This window comes from Peromyscus eremicus, chromosome 7, assembly GCF_949786415.1.
Source record: "Peromyscus eremicus chromosome 7, PerEre_H2_v1, whole genome shotgun sequence".
NCBI classification, from domain to species: Eukaryota; Metazoa; Chordata; class Mammalia; order Rodentia; family Cricetidae; genus Peromyscus; species Peromyscus eremicus.
Window position 1 is genome coordinate 52,080,927 of NC_081422.1, and position 26,875 is coordinate 52,107,801.

At 54.1% G+C, this 26,875-nt stretch overlaps 1 protein-coding gene across 1 annotated transcript; it reads right to left on the reverse strand.

The window, feature by feature from the left end:
- Positions 1 to 5,672: 5,672 nt before the first annotated feature.
- On the reverse strand, positions 5,673 to 24,890 carry Csk (C-terminal Src kinase). The gene is made up of 13 exons (XM_059267965.1): positions 24,745 to 24,890; positions 10,223 to 10,299; positions 9,774 to 9,887; positions 9,545 to 9,657; positions 9,028 to 9,247; positions 8,108 to 8,201; positions 7,863 to 7,928; positions 7,686 to 7,785; positions 7,506 to 7,596; positions 7,230 to 7,303; positions 6,937 to 7,132; positions 6,774 to 6,860; positions 5,673 to 6,537 (listed from the first exon to the last, which is right to left on the reverse strand). Exons 2-13 carry the CDS (start codon positions 10,235 to 10,237, stop codon positions 6,355 to 6,357), a joined length of 1,353 nt encoding a protein of 450 aa, XP_059123948.1. The 5' UTR covers positions 10,238 to 10,299; positions 24,745 to 24,890; the 3' UTR covers positions 5,673 to 6,354.
- Between the last annotated feature and the right edge of the window lie 1,985 nt (positions 24,891 to 26,875).

Sequence of the window (26,875 nt, forward strand, 5' to 3'; positions counted from 1 at the left end):
AGGCTGGCCTGGAACTCAAGAGATCCACCTGCCTCTGCCTCCTGAATGCTGGCATTAAAGGTGTGTGACACCACCTCCTGGCTTAATTTTTATATTTAAGACAGCATTTTTTTGTGTAGCCCTCGCTATCCTGGAACTCACTCTATAGACCAGGGTAGCTTTGTATTCAGGGATCCACCTGCCTCTACCTCCTGAGTGCTGGAATTAAAACTACGCCCAGCTTACAATTGGTTTTTGTCTGTTGTTCTGAGACAAGATCTCACTTTGCAGCTGTGGCTAGCCTAGAATGTGCTATCTAGACCAGGCTGGTCTCAAACTCACTGACACTCACCTATGTCTTCCTTCTGTCTCTCTTGCCTGGTTCTTCATCAGTTTTATGTGGTGTGGGGGATCAAACGTAGGACTTCATTCCAAGCAAGCTCTCCACCAACTGAGCTATATCCTCAGGCCTGCCTTCTACTTTCTATTCTTCCTTTCTTTTCTTCCATGCTGGAGATCCAGCCCAGGGAGCTCTACCACTGAGCTACACTTCAGCCTACTCTTTATATGATTGAAAATATTCTTGAAAGGTAAGAAACACTATTTTCCAAATCTTTCCATCTAGATTGGATGGAAAGGTTGGCTTTCCAGAGCAGCCATCTAAGAATTCTGATTGCTGCAGTGTCTGGGCTGTGTTAAGTTGATGGGGCCCAGGCTGTGAATGCACACATTTAGAACACGCTAAAGGAAGTCACTGCACCATACTCAACCACCTCCACCTTTCCAGCCAAGCTCAGGGGAAAATGGACCCTCCTACACCCCTGCTTCCTGGCTCTCACCTCTATCCAAGCAAGGTTTTGTGTAGCCATTTCCTTGGAGGTTTAACAAACCACCCTGATGGATGTTCACTGAAATCTAGTAAATTCTAAAGACTCAGAAAATTCTGAGGGAAGGTTTCTTTAGACTCCAGAAGTTCTAAAGGGAGGCTCATTAAGACTCAAGAAATACACAATTCAGAACTCTCCGCAAGTCCCTGAAACTGACCAGAGGTGTATGGGTGAACTGCTGAGGAGGTTCAGATTGGTGGAGTTGCCTGGCAGACACTAGGATCTGTGGAGTTTCTTGCAAGTTGTGCAGCAAGCCCCAGAGACTCCATTTTCATGAGCATCATCCACGTACTGATGCAGCTGCCTTTGAGTCATTCTTCCTCCTCCTGTAAATGACCCCTCACCCATACTCCTGCAAGGAACCCCAGCAAACTCATTGGTTCACTAAGTTGGACTATGGCAGTATCCTGACTTTGGTGTGTTTCCTACTGGGATCAATTAGGTATTTGTTCACAGCATACAAGGTCCTCTGGCCTAGGGAATACTTCCTAACACAGCCTCCATGAAGCACTGCCCGTGATCTTGCTCCCCCTTCGCCTTCACTGGAATCTCCCTTTGCTGTGCTCACCTCTGTCCCCTACCCTTCTGCTCCCTACATGGCTCCCTACTCTGTCAGCTGTTGTCCCTTCCCAGCCTCGAAGCTGAAGCTGGGGTCCTCGGGTCCCTCCCCCACTCTCCACCCGATCTCCCAGGATTGCTCATCTCTGCTCTTAGTTTCCACCACAAGTGATCCCCAAATCCCTTCTTCCAGCCCAGCCTCTCCCAGGAGCTACAGGAATGAAGGTCTCTGTAAAGAACACCTCTAGCTGGATGTCCCCCAGTTCCTGACATCCTGTTCAAATGGCATCTCTCTTCTCCAGCTCATCTTCCCCAGCCTCCTTCAGGGGGCTCCTCACCCCGGGGGGCAGAGGGTGTCCTTGTATCCAAGTACCCTGCCACCTTCACCTCGGCCATCACCAGCTTTGAAATGAGCTCTTGTCACTTTTAGCCCGTAACCTTGTGTCTCAGTCTTCCTGGGCCTTGGTTTTCTTAACTGCAATGTACTGTACTACAGATAGATACTGTATATAACCATGTGACATAGTATATAAAATATATAATATATGGCTCCAAGAGGTGTCTGGAGGGTTACATGACAATATATGTAAAGTGCCTAGACCGGGGCCTGGCACACACTGAGTGTGCTCAGCCCAGCAAAACAGCAGCTGGGTTGACCTTTGACTCTGCTCCTTCTGCTTGCCCAGCTCAAGTACCACCCGTCACCTCCTGCCCTGTCGACAGCAGCTTCCCCACAGCTCCTGGTCCCCTTTCTGAACCCCAGGCCAGAACACCTTTCTAAATTTCAGATCTCCCTCTTGCTCCTCTGTCCTGCACAGACCAATGGTAGCTACTAGTCAGGGTTGCTTTTGTTGGGCTTCGCTTTGGGTCTGTGGAGCCGTGTGAGGTCTGGGTCCTGCTTTCTCAGCGTTCCTTGCTCCCAAACTCTACTCCTCAGCTCTGAATTCGTCCTTCTTAGGACCCTCACCAGCTCCGCTCCTCATGTGTCCTTCTTTGAACAAGGAACACCCTCACCCCCGCCCCAATACTTGCCCTTTACTGAGAACCCAGGAAGTGGCCTGCGCCTCCTGCTGCCTCTGCCTTATTGGCTGGCTACTGGCAGAAGGTGACACCCCAAAGGACTTCTGGGTAGCAAGCTGAGCCCTGAGAGGGTTCCCCCATCTGTCCACAATGTTAGGGGTACCCTCTAGGTTAGGAATTATGTCACGCTCATTGACAGCAATCCAACAGGCACACAGATGGCTGGGGGACAGGAGACTGCATAAACAGAGAGTAAAAGCTGGAGCTGGGGCTCAGCTGGCAGAGCCTTGTCCAGCATGCAGCACAGAGCCCTGGGTTTGATTCCCAGTACTGCACACACTGGGCCTGGACTCACAGGCTGGTTTCTCCAGCACCTGGGCAATGGAGGTAGGAGACTCGATAATCTAAGTTCACCCTCAGCTACATAAACGTTAGAGGCCAGTCTGGGCTCCATGAAGCCCTGTATGAAAAAAGAAAAAAGGAAAACTGGGCTGGTGGGCTGCAGCTCCATCCCACCATTGTCAAAGCACAAAAAAAAAAGACTGGGAAGGGAAAGAAATGAAGAGACCGAGAGGCAGGGTCAGGATAAGGAGAGGAACTGAACGACCCACAGGCCTCAGGTGAACGAGACTGGAGGGTGCAGCTACCTGCTCCTGCTTTGACTCAGGGTCCTGGGAGCTGGGGCTGCTCCTCCACAAGGCTCTGCTGCTGGCTTCTACACAGGAGATGGCTGGGAGTCTCCAGGTGGTGGTCTGAAATCAGCCGCAGTATTTATGATTTAGGTATCAGTGAATGTTACAAATCGGCGCTCACCCACTATACTCATTTTTTTCTTTCCTTTTTTCTTTTTTCCCTTTTAAAAGACAGGGTCTCACCTCGTAACCCTGGCTGGTCTAGAACTCTCTATGTAGTCAAGGTGGCTTTGAACTCCTAATCCTCCTGCCCTCTCAACTGGAAAGTGCTGGGATTACAGCTGTGTATATCTGGTTTCAATTTGGTCATTAAACATTCCTGAGGGCCTCCGTGTGCGAGTCTGCCTCCTCTGCAGTTTCAGAGAGACCAACTCCAAGGAAAGCTCTACCCCACAACCCCACCTACCACACCTGAGTACTTAGACATGACCCAATGTTCTCCCCTCAGACAAGCGAATTTGCTCAAGCCTTTGAACTCCCTCTGCTCTCCCTCTCTCCTTCCAGTCACAGATACAGCGTCCTGGTATGGGCCTGGTCAGATGTTACTTGGGCCAGTTTCCCAGCGAGTGCCCCGGTACCCATCTCTGTGCCTTCTGGGAGGCAGGGCCCCAGTGGCTCCCCCTATAGAAGGCCTCTCCCTGGGCCTGTGACACCCCCCTGCTCCCCCATAATCTCAAGCTGTCCTCCTCTTTGCTTTGCATAGGCAATTTTTAATTCTTTTAAAGACCAGGTCTCAGTAAGTAGCCCAGGCTGGCCTCTGTCTAACTCAATCTCCCTGCCTTATCCTCGAGGGCTGGGTCTGCAGGCATATGAACTGCCTCTTCTTGACCTGTTCTCAGACCCGCCCAGGTTCCGTCCTGTGCCCTTTTCTACCATATGGACCTCACCCTTCAGGTCCAACCCACCCACCGACAACTCCCAACTTCCCTCTCCAGCCTGCATTTTATCCATCACCTACCTCTCGGCAGTTTCCAAAGCATACAACTCAGATTGCCCTCAGCAGAACCTGTGATGGTCTCTTCTGGTCCTCTTGAACGGCAGGTGCCTAGCTACCACTTTGCTCAAACCAGGGAAGTCCGAGGCGTCTGGCTTCTCCCTTCCCTTCACTGTGGAGCATGCTGACCCCATCACTGTTTCACTGATGTGACCTCTCAGATCTCCCTGACTCCATCTGCCTCCCACCATCGTCCTTATTCTAGTCTCCCACTTCCCTACCGGGTCCTGGGGTGACCACTTTAAAATGGCATTACTTGACATGCCTCCGATGCCCCAAACCTGCCAGTGAATTCCAACAACTCTTGCCTTGCTAAGGAACACACGCAGGCCCCAACCTTCACTCCCCAATCCTCCTCATCTCCCAGTGCTGTCCATCGGTTCTCCAAGAATCGTCTTCACCCATCTTCTCAGAGCTCCCTGACAAGCTTCCCTGCCTGGGGTCTCCTCTCCCTGGGGTGCTCCTAGCCCAACCTATGTCTGTACCCCTCTTGAGCTTAGCACAGATGCTGCTTCTTGAGCTGTGGACGACACCCTCATGCTGGGTTCTCCTTCCCAGAAGAGTCTGTCATTGTCTGTGTGTGACTGTCCTCACAACCAGGAACTCCACAGGGTCCACTCTGCTACCTGCTGGAATCAGCCAGCACAGTCTACACTCAGCAGGTATTTGAACATCTGCAGGTAAATGACTGATTTGTCTGCTTGTTTCACAAAAATCAGCCTGAAGTATGTGCAGAGGGCGGCTTGGTGGGGAAAGCTGTTGTACTGGGAGGGGCTGGACACAGTGGGCAGACGTAGACACGCTTCAAGCCAAAACTCCTGGGTCTCAGATCCTGTAGGCTGGAGGAGGAGGGCCAGGACCACGATGGGCCAAGGGGAACCTCCCTACTTATGTCAAATGAATCAAGTCTCTCCTACCCACCAGGGCTCTACTACCCTTGGACAACCTGAGGGGAGAAAAGCCCAGGGCTGGTCCTCATTCTCCATTTGTCTGCCCCAGCTGGGGCAGAAGGAAGGTGCCTCAATCCATGCAAAGCCCAGGAAGGCCAGGGCTTGGCACACAGTAGGGATGGGGAAAAGCAAAGCTGTCAGGTGAGATGAAATGTGAGAATCAACAGTGTCTCCCTCCCATCACCCTGAGGTCAGTATCTTCTGAGGCCTGTTTATCTGGGCTCTTGACCCAGGGCCACCTCCCATCAGGGCAGGCCTGGACTTCCAATTCTTTGTACTTCAGGCCTGAACACCATGGCAGAAGAAGCAGCCAGAATCCCCAGGCAGCATCCCGTGGACTGGTCCCAGAGCCCCAGGCAGCCCAGGTGCTGGGCTCAGGTGGTAGCTGGTAGGAATGGACAGGCGGGGAACACTCCCCTATGGGCAGACACAGGACACGGGCTCGTGCAGCTGACACAAAGAGGCGGCTACATCTTCTGGCCATGCTTCTCTCTCAGCCCCACTCACAGAGACAGGGGGATGGACAAGATGGCATGGGAAGACGACTGGGCAGACAGGCAGGCTCGGCGGCGGAGAAAGCGCCGAGGCTGGGTGGCGGTGTCCTCATGGGAGTGGTTTATTACGATTCCATCTCACAAGGCGGTGGGTGAGCGGCCACAGCACATGAAATCCAAGCCCCTGACAGACGCCTGCCTCGGGCACATGCAAACAGTGCAACATGGTCAAGCGCAAACATAGGCGACCGAGGCAACACTGGACATGGAACACGGGATGGGGAACAGGCTGGGGTGATCGGTCCCTAGAGAGAGGCTGACTCCTGCCCCACCCCCAGGGGCAGGACAGGAAAAATAAGATTCGTACTTCTTGTAAAATGCCCATTTGCTGGGTACTTTCTTTCTCCTTATGTTGAAAAATAATAAAAAATAAACACACGGAAAAAATCTCAAAAAAAGGAAAGGAATAAAACTCTAAGAAGGCGAGGGATGGAGGCCAGGAGGAGGCTGACCACGGCGGGGGCGCTGCCTCCCGCCCGAACTCCTCCCTTCTTAGCCCCTTCAGCGGGCGCCCCAAGCCCTATAGGTGGGTCCATGAGAGAAGATGCCAGGCCTAGGTGGGGTCCCTGGGGGCCAGAAGGGACAGGCAGGGCAGAGGCAAGAGGCCTACCAGCCCACTGGGGCTCAGTTCAAGTTCACGCCCAGTGAGCAGCAGGGCACCAGATCTGTGATCTTCTAGGCCCTGTCCCTGCAGGCCCATGGCCTAGGCGGAGGCAGAGGTCACAGGTGCAGCTCATGGGTTCTGATGTGCTCTAGCTGCTCTCGAAGCTGCAGGAAGGTGGGCCGTGTGGCAGCATCCAGATGCCAGCAGTTCTTCATAACCTCGTAGACTGCGGGCGGGCAGCCATCCGGGGCATCCATCTTATAGCCCTTTTCCACCCGAGGGACGACGTCCTTCAGGGGCTGTGAGCAGGAGGCATATGAGTTCAGTGCCTTACAACAGAAGGGAGCCCTACCCAAAATCCCTCTCTAGAGAGGGCCTTCAGCCCTGCCTCGGGCCCAGGTCAGGGAATGGCCTGGAAGCTCCTCAGGACAGACCTGAGGTACTAGGCTCCAGACAGGGAGGCAGGTCCCACGGGATGCTGCTCTCACCACCCCACCACAGCTTCAGCAATGCCTGGCTTCCAGACCATACTCACAATTCTTGGGTAAGGCACTCGCCCAAAGGAATAGATTTCCCAGAGAAGGATTCCGAAACTCCACACATCGGACTTGGTGGAAAATTTCTGCCATGTGGATAAGAAAATCAGCACGGATCCTAGAAAGCTCGGGAGAGGGGTTGACTCCAGGGCCCTTGCTCACCTTCTCTCTCAGGGCTTCGGGAGCTGTCCACTTGACTGGCAGTTTGCCTGTGTCCTGAGTGCTGGAAGCTTCCTTGGTGAGGCCAAAGTCACTGACTTTGGCCACGTTGTCCTCAGACACCAGCACGTTCCGGGCAGCCAAGTCCCGGTGCACAAAATTGTTACCCTCCAGGTACTCCATGGCCTCACAGACGTCTCTGTGGACAGGAGAGCCACATGTCCCTCAGACTGGGGTTGTCATAGCAGGGCAGGGGTCTCCAAGTTCTTAGCCCCATCCCAGGCTGCATCACTCACAGTGAGAATTTGAGGAGACAGTCTCCGCCTAGCACCGAACGACCACGTGATCGAAGATAGTCCACCAAACTCCCCTGAGGGGCAGGACAGAGAGGGACGTGAGGGAGGGAGACAGGGGAGGACCAGAACACTTGGGATACCATGGCGTGGAGAGGCGGCATAACTTGTTTAAAGTTAGTCAATAAGTGACTGGCCAGGACTGGCAACTTCAAAGCTCAGTGGCGGCAGAGTGGAGGGGTTGGGAGGAGGGCCGGGGTGAGGCTGAGGGGCACCTACCTTGGCCATGTACTCTGTGACAATATAGAGTCCGCCCTTCTCCTCCACAATCACACCCAGTAGCTGGACTAGGTTGCTGTGCCGAAGTTGCCTGGACAAGGCAGGACAGGGTGGTTAGAGTTCAGTCTCCCTGCTCCACCCAGGCCCCAGGCAGCCTGCCCTATGCTCGTCCCAACTCACGTCATGACTGAGGCTTCAGCCAGGAAGGCCTGGGCGGTGGCATCGTTCTTAATGCACTTGACTGCAACTTTGTTGCCCCGGTAATCACCCAGCATCACATCTGGGGGAAGAAGGGAGGGGTGCTGTTTCCCGGACTCCAGAAGCTTCTCAGCCCCTCCCGGGGCTCCCTCCACTCACCTCCAAACTCCCCCTTCCCGATCGTCTGTAGCAGCTTCAGCTCCTTCATGTTCAGTGCCCAGCCACCTGTGGGTGGGGCGGAGAGGCAGTGTGTCAGCGAGGTGAACAGCAGAGGTCATCTGAGATGAAGGTGCAGGCCCAACTGTTTCAGATGTGGGATATCCGAGGTCTCCAAACCGCCAGGGTGGGGCAGAGGGCCTTGGGTGGGGGCAGGGGAGCAAGTGGGAAGTGTAGGGTGCACTCACTGCGGTAGAATTCATCTTGGGCCGCCACTGTGCCCTCCATGACCTTTGGTTTGATGAGGCGAGTGCAGAGTCCATCAGCGTCCGTGGTGTAGTGCTACAGAGGGAGGGCAGGCCCGCAGAATCACTCCCTGAGCCCCACTGGTCACTGACTCACACTGCTCGGGTCTGACCACCAGGGGGCAGCAGAGGCCAGTTCACACAGCCTCCAGCTGCTTTGTGTGGAGAGGGTTCCTCATTTTAAAAAGGGTGGGAATGCCTGTCCATTTCCCGTGTCACCCACCCACACTCAGCTACTAGACTCCCAGATGTCACGACTGCTTTGGGCCTCACCAGCGTCTTAAGACCGCAAAGCCGGGCCTGCTCCCTACACCAGCCTCTAGCTAGGCGTACTCAGGGCCAACGCAAGCCAGAGACCAGATGAGAGTGAGCTCGGAAGGAACCTACAGTTTTTTGATGCCAAGTATGGCCTGGTCAGAGCTGGCAGAGCTGGTGTTGGAAGCTGCAAGGGCCTGTGGGTGTAGAGAGGCCTCAAGGACCCCGATGGCCAAGGTACACATGCAGACAAGAGGTTCCGAGTGGTAGAGGAAGTGAGTTCTGGATCAGATAGGCTCAAAGTCTAGTGGCACCTCCAACGTACAGATGAGGAGACCTTCACTGATCTGAAACTTTGTGTCCACATCTATAAAATGGGGCCCCTCTTGGGGCACTATGGGGACAGAACACTATGGGCCCCGGCACACATCAGGTGCTCCCCTGAGGTGTGCAGAACTCAAGACTCCCAGAAGCTGCCAATGTGTCCAGGTTACTCTGCCAGGTGAGCTGGGACTGGGTGTGTGCCAAATGTCCTCAGGTGGACTCAGGTGTGTCTGACTGTGGGGAAGAAGGGGGAGTACCCCTGGGCATGCGTGCTCCCCACTCACCTCCACCAGCTGCATGAGGTTCTCGAAGTACACCTCCTCATCGATGCTCAGCTTGCTCGCATGGTACATGATGCGGTAGTGTTCCACCTTGCCTTCACAGCTCACACACAGTGTGTAGTCCCCAGGGTAGTTGGTGCTTTCTCGCACCAGGAACAGGCCTGTCTCTGGTGGGTAGAGAAGCCGCTCGGCCTGCTCCCGTGTGATTTTGCCATGGAACCAGCTGGGGACGGCAAGGCTGGGGGTCACAATGGTACTGACCGGATGTCCCTTGTCAACCTCACACATACACCTGCCCACAACTCCCAATCAGCCAGGCATTTGAGGGCATCATCTCCCCCTGCCCCTTTTTCCTTCTGCTGGCTTCCTATTTTCTCTCTGTTAGGTGCAACCTCTGGTCCCATTCCTATAACAGCCTTTACTCAGGACTGTTTCCCTCTGATGCTTTTCCAGGAGGACCACAGCCATTTCCTCCCTTCTCCCCAAACCAGGAGACTCCAGCCCTCCTCCTGGTACTCACGGCATAAGGCTGAGTTTGGTGCCTGCCTTCACACCTTCACGCTTCTGGACATAGTTGGCTGGGATGATACCCTCACGGCCCACCTTGTTTTTGGCTTTGTACCAGTTTGGGTCCTAGAGAGAGGGCAACCAGACACACTCTCAGGTCCACTCCCTCTGCAGGGGAGCCAAACCTAGGAGGAATCCCTGAAGGTGAAAGAACGGGATAGGCATCTAAGGTCCCCAGGTACCTTGGTGACTGCCACAATGGTGAGCACGTCTCCTTTGCAGAAGGGAAGGTCTTGCTCAGCAGTGCCATGGAAGTTGTACTTGGCAATACATTCTGTACCGGATGGCCAGGCGGCCTACGGGTAAGGGACAGGTGTGTGGGTAGAGCCTGGGCCTTCTCTACCCACCTGCCCAAATGTCCTGGAGACCAAAGCATCTTAGTTGACCTCCATGAAGCTGGGGAAGTACCCTTCTCCAGAGAATACCGAGTCCCTTAGCTCAAATTCCTCTGTAGTCCGGTCTGGGGCCCTGTGCCCAATAGAGTATGCTGGAATTAATGTTACTTCTGAGTCTCATCTAGGATGGAGGGCTGGACATGGGGAATAGGCTGGTCTAAGCATCTACTCTTTGTCCAGACTGGAGATGGTGGAATGTGAGATTGCCTTATCTGTCCCCACCACAACCCCAGTACCTGTATTGCCGACATCTTCTTAGATCTGGCGTCCCCGTGCTACAGGAAGGCCGATCTGTTACTTGGTACCATTAGAGCTGCGGGAGAAGAGTCAAGCTGAGGTAGGCTGAGAAGAGGTGACCCCACCCACTGAGGGCAATCATCAACTCCTTCAAAGCAGTACAAGCCGCAGTGCCAAAGCTTCTGAGAATTAAGACATGGATCCAGGGCTGTTCTATCTAGCCTCGGGTAGAAGCATACAGACTCAAGAGTCTCAGGGAGGTGGCCACCAACCCTATGTCCCTCGGGGCCTTCTAGGTCCCACAGAATGACTGATAGGACCAATGAGACCTGCAGGGTTGTAGGGAAAGGGAGTCCAGGGATACTGACACTGGGCAGGTGCTATGTGGTCCAGGAAAGTCACTTGTACTCTGGACAAGTTCACAGGTTCCTCTACAGAAGCTTGCCCCAGAGGCCTCTGTATAGACAAATGTCTGTGCCTGCTTCTCAGTACACACTCAAGAGAACACAGCCCGTGTCCACCAGGAGAGGGGCAGGCGCTCTCCCGGTGTGCTCAGTTCAGACCGGGAACTGCCCCGGTGCTGAAAATGACGTAGATAAAATAGGGAGAAGTCACAAAAGGGAATTCCGCACAGCGGCGGCACGACCCACTTCGGCCACCCATCAGCCTCGGATTCTCAACTGAGGAGCCAGGCACAGAAAAGCACAAGCTTTGTGATCCCCTTTGTATCAGGTTCAAAACCTGCTCAAACCAATCCAGGCTTGTCAGGACGAATCTCTGCCAAGGAAAGAACAGGACAGGATGTGAGGGACTTCCAGGTGTTGGCTATGGGGACTGCTGAGCCCCCTTGCAGGACGGGGTTCTCTCCACAGTAACTTGCTGGCTGTACCCTGAGAGCTGGTGCACTTCCGGAGGCAGACGCACTTTTGTGAAGGAAACTCTTCAGAACACGCCCCCAGAGCAGCAAGCATGTCTGCACACACGTGCCTGTCACCACCACTATCGGTCCAAATACGGTCCCAGGCCTCAGATAACCCCAGAAGGATACAGAGAGTAGGGCTACTGCTCCCTTTCTGGTGAGCAAGCATCCAATGGCCCTTCTGTGGTCACATGGTTAGATGACAGACTCACTTGGGATGGGAGGGTGAGGTCTAGCCATGCATTTATGGCTATGGACACCACTACTAGAAGAGGGCTTTCAGTGTAAGTGCTGGCACACGCGTGTGTGCATTCACCAGTATGGGAACTGAGCCCTGAAGACGTCAAAAGGTACAGGCTGGGAGCTAGAGACTGATCTTAGCGGACAGGACAGTAGTTGCTCAGAATGCTCAAGACTCTGGGTTTAAACCCTAGCACAAAGTGTGTATGTATATGTTTCAAATTCATGAGCAATTAAGCAAATAAAATTGGATAAAAAAAACCAAAAAACAAAAAACATTTGTTAGAAAGGCAATGGTGGGTCTGGAGAGATGGCTCAGAGGTTAAGAGCACTGGCTGCTCTTCCAGAGGTCCTGAGTTCAATTCCCAGCAACCACAGGATGGCTCACAACCACCTATAGTGAGATCTGGTGCCCTCTTCTGGTGCACAGGCACACATGCAGGCAGAACACTGTGTACATAATAAATAAATCTTAAAAAAAAAAAAAAAAAGAAAAAAAGAAAAGGGAAGGCAGATGGTAGAGAATGAGGCAGAGGGATGGCTAATTGGAGGCCAGCCTGAAATACATGCTTAAGACCTTGTTTTAAAAGAGGATAAGTCAGAAAAAACAACACAGGAAAGCTTAGTATATTAGCCAATCCTAGCCAAGGTGTTGGGAGTAGAAGGTAGGCATAACCTCAAGAACTGGCCTGGGGAGCTGGACAGATGGCTCAGTGGTTAAGAGCACTGGTTGCTCTTCCAGAGGACCTGGGTTCGACTCCCAGAACCAAAGAGCAGTTCAAACTGTAACTCCAGTTCCAGGGGATCTGACACCCTCTCAAAGACACATGTACATAAAAATTAAAAAGAACTGCCTGGTGGAAGCTAGTGAAGCCAAGTAGAACCGACTGCCCCTTTGGGGCTCTGTGACCCTGAACTTGCTGAGCCCATCCTGAGAACCCTGTCTGTCTGTTGTATGAGAAAGGTTCCAGAGGCCCTGGCATGAACCTTGCAGGGTGGCAAGGGGTTTCCCGTGGCACTGTGAAGAACTATGGTTGGACCCTGAGGGTGCTAAGCCTGGGGAACTTCTTAGGGAGCACAGTTCCCAGAGTCCAGCGGCAGCAAGGGTGAGGGTACAGGGGACATTGACCAGCACAACCAAGCTAGACAGACCTGGGCTTTCAATCTGGCTTTATCAACATGCCAACCTGGAGAGAATGAACCAACCCTTTGGGCTTCACATCCCCTCATCCTAAAAGGGGACACAGTGAACCCCTGCAAGGAGGCTGTGGAAGGGATGGAATGAGACCCCAGAACTGGATGTGTCTGGCATGCTCCCTGTCCCCTCCAGAACAAACAGTCCTTCTTGCACCCAGAGGCCAGGCCAGCCCATCAAGCCTGTTGTCTAGACTGGGCCCCGAAGCCCAGGGAGAGTGTGATAGGAACCACCCCCTCATACCTCATATTTCCATGACTGAGCCAGCCTAAGCGTAAGAACCAGCTCCTGGGCCTTGTAGACTACACACTAGCGGGGAGCTGTGAGCCCCCTTTCCCCTGTATTACAGGAGTGGAAACTAAGGTCCAAGAGGTTGCCCAAGACCACACAGCCTAAGCGTGAGCTGGGGTCTCACTGCTGTTGGCTGAACTCCCAACTTCAGGGCCCTTCTAAGGCGATCCTATTAGCTCCCCAGCTCTCCACACCTCCTCCTTCTTCCCCAAATTCAAAACTCACTGCTGCCACCACAGGAGGGAGCGGAGGCTGGGCACGGTTAGTCACCCTTCCAGCTGCCAGTTTGCAAACACTCCTTCCCGGCCTGCAGCTGCCGCGCCACCTCCCCGCTGCCTTGATGATAATAATAAAAATAATCACAGGCCCTGTTTTCTGAGCACTTACTCAGTGTCAGGCCATATCCTTGGCATTTCACAGCTCATCCAGTCCTAATGACACTGAGAAACAGAGGGGCTATCATTACCAACCCCATTTTACAGATGAGGCCCCTGTAAAGCCCAGAGACCTTGCCTTAGGTCACAGCTCCAGTAAGATTCCCATTCAGACGCCTGAGCTCTTGGGCCAGGACTCCCTGCCGTCCTGGTAGCCGTCTCCCACACGCCACGCCATACCCCCAGGAACTGCTGTCTGTCTGGGACTACCCTAGTCTGGGGCAGACAGGGTGAAGAGCAGCCATGAGAGGCAAGGATGTGGTAAGAGGATGGGACAAGACGGCCGTGGGATGCTGCCTAGAGAGGCAGGTTGCTCAGCCACCACCTCTAAGTCCAGAGCAGCACCTTTAGGGACTTTCTTCATGTACACACCAGCTAGGTAGGGAGCCAGCAGCTCCGAGGGATGCAGTCACATCTGGCACTGCCATCCTCTCAGCACCTGGACCACTGCATGCCTTACCAGACATCCTCCAACCTGTCAATCACGGAGAGGCCACCAGGTCAGGATGGCTGAGCAGCTGCAGTGTCCTGGCTAGGGCTTGCCTTGTGGCCTCTCCAGCAAGGTCTGAGGCTAACAGCCAGAATGGCGTCAAGAGGCTGCTTACTGCAAGCCCCCTTCCAACTAGCCAGGGAGTGGGCACAGCAGATGGTCCTTTGTGGGATCACTTGAACTTAGGGCGAGGTTGCTCTAGGAAGGCAGTGTAGGACTACTGCCCTGGGAGTACGGGATGCTGAGCCCTGGCCCTGGCCTATAACTGACTTGCTGTGTGACCTTTGGAAGTCATGGAAGTTTCCATATTTTCTGGCTTCTAAACACCTTGTCTGTTTCCAGACACCTGCACTCTGCTCACTTACTTGTCCTCTCTCTTCCTTCATCCCAGGGATTTTTGTGCAGCCTCGAGGTACAGATGGGAGCTGCAACTACTGTACAAACAAAAGAGCAAACTACAACAGGAATCCCTCTTTGTGGGGGCAAGAGCTAGGGAGAGATTACACACTGGAAGCCAAACCGCGCTACACAGCGAGACTCTGTCTTAAAAAAACAGAACAACTTTTACTCCCAGCACTCGGGAGGTAGAGGCAGGCAGATCCCGGAGTCTGAAGCCAGCCTGGCAAACAGAGCGAGTTCCAGGACAGCCAGGGCTACACAGAGAAACGCTGTCTCAAAATACCAAAATGAAACCAAACCAAAATCCAACAAACAAACAGAAGAACTTAAAGAGATAGCTCAGCGGGCTATGCTTGCTGTGAAGACCGTGTCTGGTCCCAAGCACCACAGAAGTCTGAGTGTTGGTAGCACGTGCTTGTAATCCCAGTGCTGGGAAGGCATTCTAGGAACTTGCTGGCTTGTCCGCCTAACCTACCTAGTGAGTCCCAGGGCGCAGTGAGAGACCCAGAGAAGACTAGAGAGATGGATCAAGGGCATGGTGAACAGTTCCTGAGGAATAACCCAAGGCTGACCTCTGGCTTTCACATGCGTGTGCACACGAGTATACTCACACACGAACATATACACATACTTACACAACTCCCTATGTACACACACAAAAGAAAACAAACTAAAAGACCAAACTCTCCAGAGTAAGGGATATGATGCCTGCACCTAGTAAACGAGCAAAAACCTGTATGCACCCATCTATAGACAAAGGAGGTTAGCAAAGCAAACTTGTGATGCAGGTGATGCCCCAGGTTCCAATCTCCCAGCAATGCAATAATAAAGCCAAAGGAAGGCTGGCAGGATGGCTCAGTGGGGAGAGACACCTGCAGGCGAGCCTACCAACCTGAGTTCCAGGCTGGCAGGAGAGAACCAACACCACAGTTGTTCTGACCCCCATAGGACACACACTGTGTGGCATGTTTGATGTGTGTGCACTCATGTACACACATACACACACACACACACACACACACACACACACACACAAATGCAAAAGAGGCAATATAAAGGTGGAAAATGTTAGGAACAGGTAAATATGGGCAAAGGACCTACGAGCATCCAATATATTATTTGCACTTTTTGGTGATTTTGAAACACTTGAAGCCAAATCAGGCAGCACAGACATGATAACCAACAATGTCTACAAGTTGTAGGTGGGGTTTTTGTTTTTGGCTGTTATTGCTGTTTTTGAATTTTTTGTTGGTTTTTGTTTTTTGAGACGGGGTCTTCCTATGTCGTCCTGGCTGTCCTACAATTTGCTATGTAGACCAGGTTGCTCTTCAACTTCCTGAGATCCTCCTGCCTCTGCCTCCCGAGTGCTGGTTTTAAAGGCATGTGCCACCACCGCCCAGCTGTTTTTGGATTTTTGATACAGGTTCTTGCTATGTAGTCCAGACAGATGTCAAATTCTGAGATCCTCTCATCCCAGTCTCCAGGACAGGGTTACAGGCATGCACCAGCACATCCAGGTATAAACTGTGTTGTTCTAAGTTTTTTATTACATTTTATCTATTTATTTTATATGCATGTGGGTGCACGTGCCACACGTACATGTGGAAGTCAGAGGGCAACTGGTGGAAGTTAATTATCTCCTTCCACTGTGTGGGTCCTGAGTAGTCAAGTTTGGTGGAGGCATCTTTACACCAGCAGAACCATTTCCCTGGCTCACAAGCTGTGTTTTATAGAAAACAAATACACATTCCTAAGCTTAGGGATACCTAAATGTTTCTGAGAGTCACAGAGGAGACTGGAGAGATGGCTGAGCAGTTAAGAGCAATCACAGCTCTTGCAGAGGATCTGGGTTCGGTTCTCAGCACCCATATCACGGCTCATAAATGTCTGTAACACCAGTTCCAGGGAATCTGACACCCTCTTCTGAACTCCATGGGCACCAGGCATGCTCATGATATATACAGATACATGCAAGCAAAACACTCACATACATAAAATAAATAAATACACCTAAAGAGAGAGACAGACAGACAGATGAATAACAGAGGTTGCCTCTGGGATGGGATCAAATTAAAGGCAAACTTGTTTACTCTGTATTTCCCATTTTGTCCTCTTTTGATATACATTGAGACTCAAGCAGTCCAGGCTAACCTCTAATTCACTAAGTAGCCAAGGATGGCTTTCAATTTCTAACCCTCCTATCTATCTAGGGCTTCAGGAAGGCCAGGCAAACACTACCAACTGAGCTACATTCCCCAGCCCCTGGGTTTGTTTTAAAGCTACAAACATCTATATTACTTTCCCCCTAAAAATAAAATGGCAAATACACCACTTTTGAAGGCCACTTCCACCAGGAGTCCTTCGGTTCTCCAGCTGTGCTGGCTGGTCCTGCCTCCAGGGTCTCTCATACCACAGTGCTCCAGCTAAGGACCTCACTAGCAGCAGCCTATGGTTGAGGGTGAAAGGGGAGCTAGGATCTGACTCACGTCTACATCCCCAGCATGGGCTGGGCTGAGAGCTGTTGCTCAGTAATGGAGTACTGAATGAATGAATGAAAGAAAGAAAGAAAAGGAAAAGCCTGGCCAGCTACAGCACATTATGTCCGGCAACCAATAGGACTATATTTAACCCCAAAGGGTCAGCAGCTGTCACCCACCCCCACAAGGCTGGAGGACAGGGGCTTGGGATTGTGGCAGGGCCACTGCTTTTCTCTGACTTCCTGCCCTAAACCCTGCTCCCAGCAGCCCTTGTGCTGGGGTCCCGGGAACAGGCTGGGCATTGTGCCCAAGCGCTGAGGTCAGTGGCTGCAGCCTCAGGCAGGCCTTTCTTGGGAGCCCAGGCTGTCCAGGAGGGGGAAAGAGGTGGGGGAAAGCAGGAGCCCAGACACTCCCAGGCTGCCCTTTCTTCACCCTAGAGGCAGCTGCAGACCCCCAGAACCAGGCACGTGCAGAGGGTTAGGGTAGGTCAAAAGATTCCAGCCCTGCCCCCTCACCAAAACTCCACTGCTTAATGGGGCGTGGGAGCCTTCAGAAACTGTTTACACGCAGCTAAAAATACCCACTGAAAAGGGAAGTGTACCAGAGACCTGTGGGGACTGGCGCTATGGTCCACAGCGACACTCTGGTCCTGCTATAGGACCCAGCTGGACTGTCTGCGCGCACACATACACACACACACACACACACACACACACCGGGTGGGTGGGCGGTAAAGCCAGTGGTGGTAACAGGGAGGTCCTCTGCCTTCTCTTCTCACTCCGCTGGGGTTTCAGGACTCTTCTGTTGTACCTCATGCCATGCCTGGTGGTCAGGATGAGCAGGTGGAAGAGAGGCCGAGGAGGTCTGAGAACTCAGTCTCTCCTCTGTGCCGAGCCTATGCTGGGGTACTGAGAATTCCAACAAAACACACTCCAAGCTCCTGTCTCCCTCAATCGGCCAGGTGTGCCTGTGCCTCAAAAAACCGAGGTTTAAAGCCGGGGCGTTGGTGGCACACGCCTTTAATCCCAGCACTCTGGAGGCAGAGGCAGGTGGATCTCTGTGAGTTCGAGGCCAGCCTGGTCTATAAAGGGAGTTCCAGGAAAGGCGCAAAGCTACATAGAGAAACTCTGTCTCGAAAAACCAAAAACAAAAAAAAAGAAAAAACAAAAAACAAAAAACCGAGGGTTGGGGGTATAACTTAGTGGCCACGCATGTGCATAGCATGTTCCCCCACCACCCTCCTTGGGTTCCACCCCCAGTGCCTTAAAAAGACTGAGGAGAGCCGGGTGGTGGTGGCGCATGCCTTTAATCCCAGCACTCGGGAGGCAGAGCCAGGCGGATCTCTGTGAGTTCGAGGCCAGCCTGGGCTACCAAGTGAGTTCCAGGAAAGGCACAAAGCTACACAGAGAAACCCTGTCTCGAAAAACCAAAAAAAAAAAAAAAAAAAAAGACTGAGGAGAGCTGGAGTTACCCAGCAGTTTGCAGGAAGATGAGGGGAGCTAGAAGGACTAGGAAAGGGGTACCTAGAACAGGCCAAGGTTAAGACTCTACATCGAATTACTGAGGGACTAAGGCTGGCCAGAGGAAGTTTCCTACCGGTCACAGGGCAGCCGGGGCAAAGGTAAAGTTGCAGACTTGGGCACACCCCCTGCAGTGGGCAGGGCACCCGAGGAGGGCAGCCAGCCAGCAGCAGAGCTGGTTTGGCAGCTCCAGTCAGCCCCACCCCTGGTTCTGCAGAGGGCTCTCAGGCAGACAGCCCTGTCACCCAGTCACACACGAGGCAGAGGGGCTGGAGGGCTCCCAGTACTTCAGACAGGCCCTCAGCACCCCACTGCACAGAAGCCCCAGGAGGTCTGAAAGCACAGACCTTTGGGGTGCTCAGAGCTCTGGGCAAGAGAGGCGAGAAAGATGTCTGGCTTGGGCTCTGGGCATGCTGCTCTACCCCCCACCCCCCACCCCCCAACCCCGACTCCCTGACCTAAGAGGAGGGCTGAGTTTAATGACTGAAAAATGTTAAAGAACCAACTTAGAGCAACTCACTGGGGCTCAGCGAGACCGGAAATCCTGTCTGGCAGTTTAGGAGCGGTAGGGGTGAGTTAAGGGGAGGCTAACGGGGAACCTCCTCCCCAGGGTACACTGTGGCTTGAGGCTGCCACTGCTGGCCCAGAAAGGTTTCTAATTACCACTCAGGAGCCTAATTACTCACATGTACTGGGCCTCTGGGCCTTCAGGTCTCCCCAGGGTCCTACCCTGGGCCTCTGCCCCCCGCCCCTCAGAGCGGGCTCCGGGTCTCTGCATCTCCTTTTGCCCGTTTTTACATACAGCCTCTTCACTAACCTCCAACAAGCCTTTAAAGTCAGCCAGTGGCTTTGTTCCACACCTCCAAAGTCTCCTAGCCATGTCACAAGAGGGGAAACTGAGGTCCAGGGGAGTAAGATAAGGGTCTAGAAACCCAGTGGCAGATTTCTAGTTTCCATCACTTGTGGCAGAAGCCATCATGGTCTACACAGTGAGACCCTGCCTCAGAAAAACAAACACAAGCAACCAAGGGACCAAGAGCACAAGCAGGGGCAGAGCGCACAGCGCAGAGGCTCAGCTACTGAGCCGGCACCAGGGACAGACCCAGGGGAAGGGGCTAGCAACACCCCCACCCCAGCAGGCCAACGTGACGGGAGAGCATGTGGCAAGCGTGTGGCTGATGGACGGCCTGCTGCTCCAACAAGGCTTGAGGGTCTGCACCAGCTACCTAATCCTCCCCTCCCCTCTCCCCGCCACAAGCCCTGGGAGATCTCTGCTAGACAGGGGAGGAAACAAGATTGCCAACCGTCACCACTGAGGGGCCACCAGCTTCCAAGGGCTAGAATAGGAACTTAGGATTAGTTATGTTGGCACCTGGGTCAGCAGACCTGCTCCCCAACTTTTCCTTGGCAGGATCATATGACATCCTGGAAGGACACAACAGGAACACTAGGGGCAACTATTCCCATGTCCCTGCTGCTCTGGCAAGCAGAGGTCCACCTGTGCTCACCTATCCCGGCTGGCTACCTATCCCGGCTGGCTACCTATCCCGGCTGGCTACCTATCCCGGCTGGCTACCTATCCCGGCTGGCTACCTATCCCGGCTGGCTACCTATCCATCCCGGCTGGCTACCTATCCCGGCTGGCTACCTATCCCGGCTGGCTACCTATCCATCCCGGCTGGCTACCTATCCCGGCTGGCTACCTATCCCGGCTGGCTACCTATCCTGCCTTTGCACAGACAGATCATCACGCAGAGCCTCACAGCAACCCAGAGAAGGCAGCAGCCCTTGAGAGGACAGAATCACTGAACAAGGACCTCTGGCTCTCTGTCTCCTCCTCAGATGCTTTTCACAAGCCCTATTCTTCCTCCAGGAAGTCCTCCAAGCTGCTCAGGCCCATGCAGATCCCAGCATCCCTGAAGGAGGTGGGACCATAGGCTTGTCCTGCCAGGCTTCCCTGAGCCCAGCCTCCTCTCAGAGGAGCTCACCCTCCTGTCCTTTTCCCTGTAGTGTGCACATTACAGGCTGCGGTGCCCAAGGCTGGGTGAGGACCAGGTGCCAGGCTGGGCTGGGTTGAAAGGCAGCAGCCAGGATGTACGGGTCGGATGACACCCAGGTTTCACCCGCCCACGAGCCTTCGAACCGTGCAGAGCCCGGGGCAGCCAGGGGAGCGCCCAGCAGCTCTCTTCTGCTCACGGCAGACCACGGAAGAGAGGCGGAGGGAAGCTGCGGTTGGAGGGTGTGCACTCTGGTGCTAGAAGAAGCTGCCCTTCTCACAGAACCAGGAAGAGAAAGCAAGCAAAAACAGGGTGGGCGGGGCTGTGTGGGGCCCTCCAGCCCTGGGGCCTATACCCAGGGGAGCTCCCTGCAAGTCTGTCACTCAAAGAGCCTCAGTTTCCTCATGGGAAGAATGGGCTTCTCTCTCTCTCATCCTGCACCTCATTTGTTTAGTCTATAACCAATGGGTGCTGCACGCTGCATCACGCCCAACAAGAGAGCATCCCCCCGATTCCTGGAGCACTCCCGACTCTGGGGATTAGCACTCAGCCACCCAAAGCCAGTCTCTCCCTGCTCACATCTTCCCTCAGCCACGCAGGGAGCACACAAGCTCTTCCTTCTCCAGCTCTTTATTTTTAGGCCTGAATTTGACTTTAATCATTACTTAGCGGATTCTATTTCCAGCCCTTGGATGAAGGGACCCAGAAGGGAGGAGGGAGGCAGTGCTCCCTGCTGGGTTTAGGGAGCAGCCTGCTCCTCCACCCATCCTGTCCCTAACCAAGAGCGGGAGAAACTGAGAAACACCCAAAGGGCTCACCCCAGCCAGTCCAGCATCTTGGGCAAGATCCAACCCTGTGACCTCATCCCACTGAAGCTATGGGACAGGAGGGCAGTAGTAATGCCTACTTTCACACCACCAGTACCAGAGAAAGAGAGAGAGTCTGACAGCCAGGGTACCAAGCTACAAGCCTGAGGGACTTCTGTATTTAAAGGGCCACATCAGTACTCCTCATCTAGGTTAGTTCTAGGCCACGGTCTCTTGGGCTCAGGGTGTGCCAAGCAGAGACTGGTTTCTTCCTACTGCCCATAGTGTGGTCTTCCAGTTACTCCAGTCACATAGCCCATAGCACCTCCAGTTACTCCAGTCACAATGAGGGAAAGCAAGGCACGTCACAGAGACACACCTTCGGCTTAGGAACACTCGCTAACTAACACATAAGCCTATTTTCTAACAGTCAGGTGCAAGGCCCAGAATCTACCCTTCCCCTTCCCTGGTCACTGGAGAAATCTGAGGCTGGCCTGACTAGCTCTGGCTCAGTCTAGGGAACCCTCTATTTTCCACTGAAACATGCAGCCTACAACAGTCCAGGAGAATCTAGAGGCAATCTAGGGGACGCTTCAGGCTGGGTATGATGGTGTATGCACACGGGTAATCTCTGTGTTCTCAGGACTGTAGCAGAAGGATCTCAAGTTCAAGGCTACACGAGAACCAGTGTGTGTGTGTGTGTGTGTGTGTGTGTGTGTGTGTGTGTTAGGAAGCTGCAGTACTAGGTAGCTACTCTCAACTCCAAGTCTATGAAGGGGAATGGGTGGGGTCAGGCCTTGGACAGCAACTGGCAGCTTATCTGCCCAAGGCCGGCCCCGGGCCCTGAGGCAGTCTATCACATGGTGATGGGAAGTGGAGCACAGCATAGACATGGCAGCCTCAAACACAGGGCCAGAGGCTCTCAAGAGGGGCTGGGACATCTCACCAGTGATAGGCGAGGGGCCAACCATTCCAGGGCCCATGGCTCGGGGATCTTTCTCTCATGCTAGGGCAGCCACATGAACCGCCGCCCCAGGCATTTTCTAGTTTGTCGGTCGGTTAGTTCAGTGTCCTCTGCGGTATAAGGACCTCTGTCCCTGTTAGCTCGGCTGGGCCTGGAATCCACATGGGTGGCTGTGAAGCTGTCTGCTCTCTACTAACTGCTTGTGGGGTGTGTAGTAACAGCCCACGACAGTGACAGATGGAAGCGATGCACAGCCGGGGAGAGGGTTCAGTGACGGTGCTGGAGCAGAGCTCCTGAAAACACCCTGAAGCTTTTTAGAGGCAGTTACCATGACAGGTAGCTCAAGAAACGCTCAGGGACACAGTAGTAAGTGGAAAGAGTTGTGGCACACACTTGAGTGGCGACAGCAACAGAGGAAGAAAAGCAGGAAAACGGGGCTCTGACATGCCAGCCCCTGCCTGGCAGCTGAGTGGGTCATCTTGTATTGTTTTCTAGAATTTCTCGAGTTTGTTTTCTTTCTTTCTTCTTTTTTAAAGACGGAATCTCAGTCTGGAGCCCATGCTGGCCTTGAACTTGGGATCCTCCTGCCTCAGCCTCCATGGTACTGGGATTACAGGTGCTTGCCACCACATATGGCCTGCACTACTTTCTAAATACTAAAATTAATGCATATACAGCTTTTATGGGAGTTCAGAACGATATTCCTAGGCCCTACCAGCCCTTCAGCTGTGATCCAGGTTCTCAGGGCTTTTCAGCTATGGAGCAGCTACTGCCCTCTGGGACACTCTCTCAGGCCCGAGACGATTTCTCTACCTTCCTTCCCAGACGCAACATCTCTGTTCTTTGGGGGCTACATGTCAAAGCTTTGAAATCCTTCAAAAGATGAACCCCAGAAATGGACGTGGGTGGTCCTACCACTTCGAGGGGGATCCTGGAGGATTCCGGGAGAGGTGGAGTCACACTATGGCTTCCATCCCCACTTGTATGAAGGAAGCTGGAATCCACCCCTTCACCAAGGCCTGCTATGGACCACTCCATGTGGGCTGGCCTCTGAGGGCAGTGCTCCTGGAGTGGGGAAGGCATTTGCTTTCCTGGTCTTTCCTTGTTCCCATCCCAACATAGAAAGAAGCTGCTTCTGATGGGGGGGAACTAATTTACCGAATGAAACTTGCAGCTGTGAATGTGTGCTAGCCTAAGCTAAGCTGCTTTCTAAAAGGCCTCTGGACCCTGGCCACACCCTTGCAGCTAAGTAAGAAGCACCCAGCCATGTCAGGCCCAGCCACAGCCCCTGAGGCTGGACAGGAAGTTCGGGTTGGGCATGAGACTAAATGAGTATAGCTTCACAGGCCGGGGGTGGGGTGTGTGTGGGGGGGGTGTAATCCCCCCTCCCCAGTGCATCTTAGGGCAACAAAGGTAAGAGTCTGAGTAGGACAAAACTGCCTGTGGTTCCCAGGGGGCCTAGGCATCGCTCAGCATCCTGAAGGGATCTGGAGGATCCTACTGCACTGCCAACCTTACTCTTGCTGCCTCTGGCCTAATCCTGTCGTGGCCATACCAAGACACCATGATGTCCAGGGTACAAGGAGACAGAAACAAGCCCCAAGAGTGTCCACACTCCTCCCACACATTCATGCCAAGGCTGTCTCCCACTCTGCCCATGCTGACCCCATTCTGATTGAGCCAGCTGGGAAACGTGGGGAAGGCGAGGTCAGGACCAGGCTTCCCTACACTCTACCCCACACTCACCATGTCCCCACACCAGTAGCAAGGACCCAGTCCCAGGCACCAAGGGGAAGTCTCACAAGCAGTACTCATGATGTCTTAGCTCCTAAAGAGGCAGCACTGGGGCCGGAAGCCCTTTCCCCTTCTATAGCCCTCTGCAGGGGAACACGTGCTCACCCCACAAGGTCCCTCCAAGGCCAGGCCAGGGACGGCCTGTGTCCCTGGTAGGTGCAGAGTGGGCCTGGTGCCCCTCCACCCACAGCTATCCACTCTGCAGAACTAGGAATGAAGACAGCTAGTCTTCCTCCACCAGCGGCCTGGAATATGACCCTGCCTCTTGGGCTTCAGTTCCCTAGTGCACAAAATAGTTAAAAAAAAAAAAAAATGCTCCTACTTAAGCTCCAAAGATCCAGTGACTGGACACACCTCTTCCAAACAACTGGCCTGGGTCCTAAGAAGCTGGGAAAATGGGCTGGCCAGAGTGCCAGGAGGTGGGGGCATAGTACTAATGTCCAGTGTCACCTCCACTCAGACTGGAAGCTCTGCCCAGTTTCTCCACCCAAAGGTCAGAGGTCCCTTGCTTTAAGCCTGGTCCTCTGGCAGGCCAAGGGTGACAGGCTCAGCTCAAGGACCCGGGCTTCTGGCAGGGCTCAAGGGAAGTGGTACGGCCTTGGGCTGCCTGGAGCCAGCAAGACCTCAGAACCAAGAAAGTCAGGGTACCTTCAGGGAGGCCCTGAACAGCAAAGGGCAAACTCCCGGGAGTCCAGCCCATTTTCCCAGTCCATACTGATTCTCTTTCTCTGGGGTCCAGCCACTTCCCACTCTGCGCTCCACACGGGGTTGAGGGGTAGCCTCAGCTGACCTAAGCAAGTCTCTTATGTACCTCCCTCGTGGCTCCCTCCTAGTAGTGTTCTGACAGTGATTCCCGGGAGAATTCGAACCCAGTTGAGGGGGGGGGGGGATGGGTGTGGACGCGGCAGCGGTGGCCACAGAGGCGGGACAAGCGACCTCCTCCCTTCCAGGGGACACTCGGACACCCACCTCCTCCGGGGCTGCCCAGCACTCACCTCTCTCGGGGCACTGCGGTCCGGGCCACCTCACCACCGCGGGCGGCATTAGCGGCCTGCAGGACAGTCCATGAGGCCAAGGGGGAGGGGAGGGGCGCAGGGGTCCCCAGGGGGTGCGGTACAAAGAGGTGTATGGATGCGAAAATAGGGGGAGAAAGGACGGCTAGACAGGCGGGGGGACGGCCGCGCAGCCCGGGTCGGGGAGGGAAGAAAGGCGGGGGAAGGGGGCGGGAGGGAGTCCGGGGGGAGGAAACAATGTAGCCGGCGCGGCCCGGGCAGAGTTCCGCTTCCGAACGCGGCCACCGAGGTTCGATTTGGGGACGTCGCGCCGGCCGCCGGGGGCCGCCCCGGGCGTTCGATCGCGGCCGCGGGGGTTTGCCCGCGCCCCACACCCCGGAGGCTGGGCGGCCGGAGGCTGGCGGGGCGGGAGGGACCGCTGGCCCGGGGACGGCCCCGACGGCGGCGCGGCCCGGGTTGGCCCTGCTCGGACCCCACCCCGGTGGGACCCCCGGGGCAGGGCGCGGGGGGCGGCGCAGGAGCGCAAGGGAGGCGGCAGGCTCGGCGGCGGCGGCCAACCTCAGCTCGCCGGGGATCCGATGGGAGGAAGCTCGCAGGCCTGGCGAGAGGAAGCGCGGCCCGGATCCTCCGCCCGCTGCGGCGCGCCTGCGCGAGGGGGCCTGCCCGGCGCGCAGCGGGGCGTGGGTCGGCGCCCTCTGCTGGACCTTGGAGGGAATGCGGGGGGTGTGTCCGCGCTCACGCCCTGCCCCCACTGGCTGGCCTTCGCGAAGAAGGCTCCCGAAGGTCCTACCAGAGGAACACCAGCTCACTAGAGCCAACCTCCCAACCTTCTTCTAGGCGAAGTTCCCCCGTTAGGGTAGAGGCTAGGGCTAGACTCCACCGTGGCAGCAAGCATACATGCATTTATTCATTCGCAAACATATCCTGGGGGCTGAAAGGACCAGGGTCCCTGCTCTGGAGTCCACTTCTTATAAGGACCTCTATTTCTGCGGAGTTCTCAGTCGGGGTTGGGGCAAATAGATTCTCGCAAAGAACAGATGATAAAATGGAAAGGTCGTGTGCAAGGCCCACAGGAAACAGGAAAGAAGGGTGCACGCGTTGACAACTGCATGCACAAAGGCAGGGAGCAGTGCGAGCGCTTGGTGGCCTCTGGGGACTATAAATAGCTCAGCAGGCTGCGACGTACACTGTGGTTCGGGAGAGCGGTGGGAGATGGGTTCCTGAAAGCTACAAGGGGCAAAAGATCCAAAGAGCCCCTTGGGACTTCCTTGGACTTGTTTTTGGCTTGGAAGCAATAAGGAAGTTGTCAATGGCTGTGTAACGTCGGACAAGTTACCTAACCTCTGTCTGCCCTGTTGCATCTTTGTTTGAAAAGAAGAGCAAAAATAATACCAACAACTTTGTAAGGTTTTGTGGAGAGGAAATGAGTTAATAGGTTTAAAGTGCTTGGTGCGCAGTGGCACGTGGTGAGTCCTCAATTAAACACGGACTGTTATTATATACCATTGTTAATGAGGAGTCAGGATCCTCTCTAAGCAGTTTGCTGTTAGCTACAAGAGCAAGGAGTGCTCGGGCATGAAAGGGGCACCGAACAGAAGCAGAGTGGCAGGAGAGAAACCAGAAACTCCATTGGAGGTTCTAGGTGTCAGAGCAGTGTCTAAGGACCAGAACTGTCAAGAACTAAGGGGCAGCCAGGGCGGTGGTGGCACCTGCCTTAAATCCCAGCACTCAGGAAGCAGAGGCAGGTGGATGGATCTCTGTGAGTTCAAGGCCAGCCTGGTCTACAGAGTGAGTTCCAGGACAGCCAGGGCTACAGAGAGAAACTGTCTCAAAACAAAACAGAACTGAAGGGTCAGAAAGGGACAGTAAAGGGTTCTGTGAAAGATGGAGTTGCTGACTGGAAATAACTTCAAATGCCAGTAGCAGGAGCTGGGTATGCCCAGTCCCAACCTCCCATCCCCCAGACTACAGGTTGGTCCTCTGACCCAGCATGCCCAGTACCAATTTGCTTACAAGGAACCAGTTCTCTAGGGTTACCCATGGAGGAAGCATCCCATAGATCTCAAAGCTAGATGTGACAGTGGACAAAAACCCCAAAGGAGGGACTTAGGGA

Coding starts and splice junctions, on each gene's coding strand:
- Csk (XM_059267965.1), bottom strand. Junction 7,929..8,107: donor CCAAGATGAATTCTACCGCA/GTGAGTGCACCC, acceptor CCCCACCCACAG/GTGGCTGGGCACTGAACATG. Junction 7,786..7,862: donor CGGGAAGGGGGAGTTTGGAG/GTGAGTGGAGGG, acceptor TTCTTCCCCCAG/ATGTGATGCTGGGTGATTAC.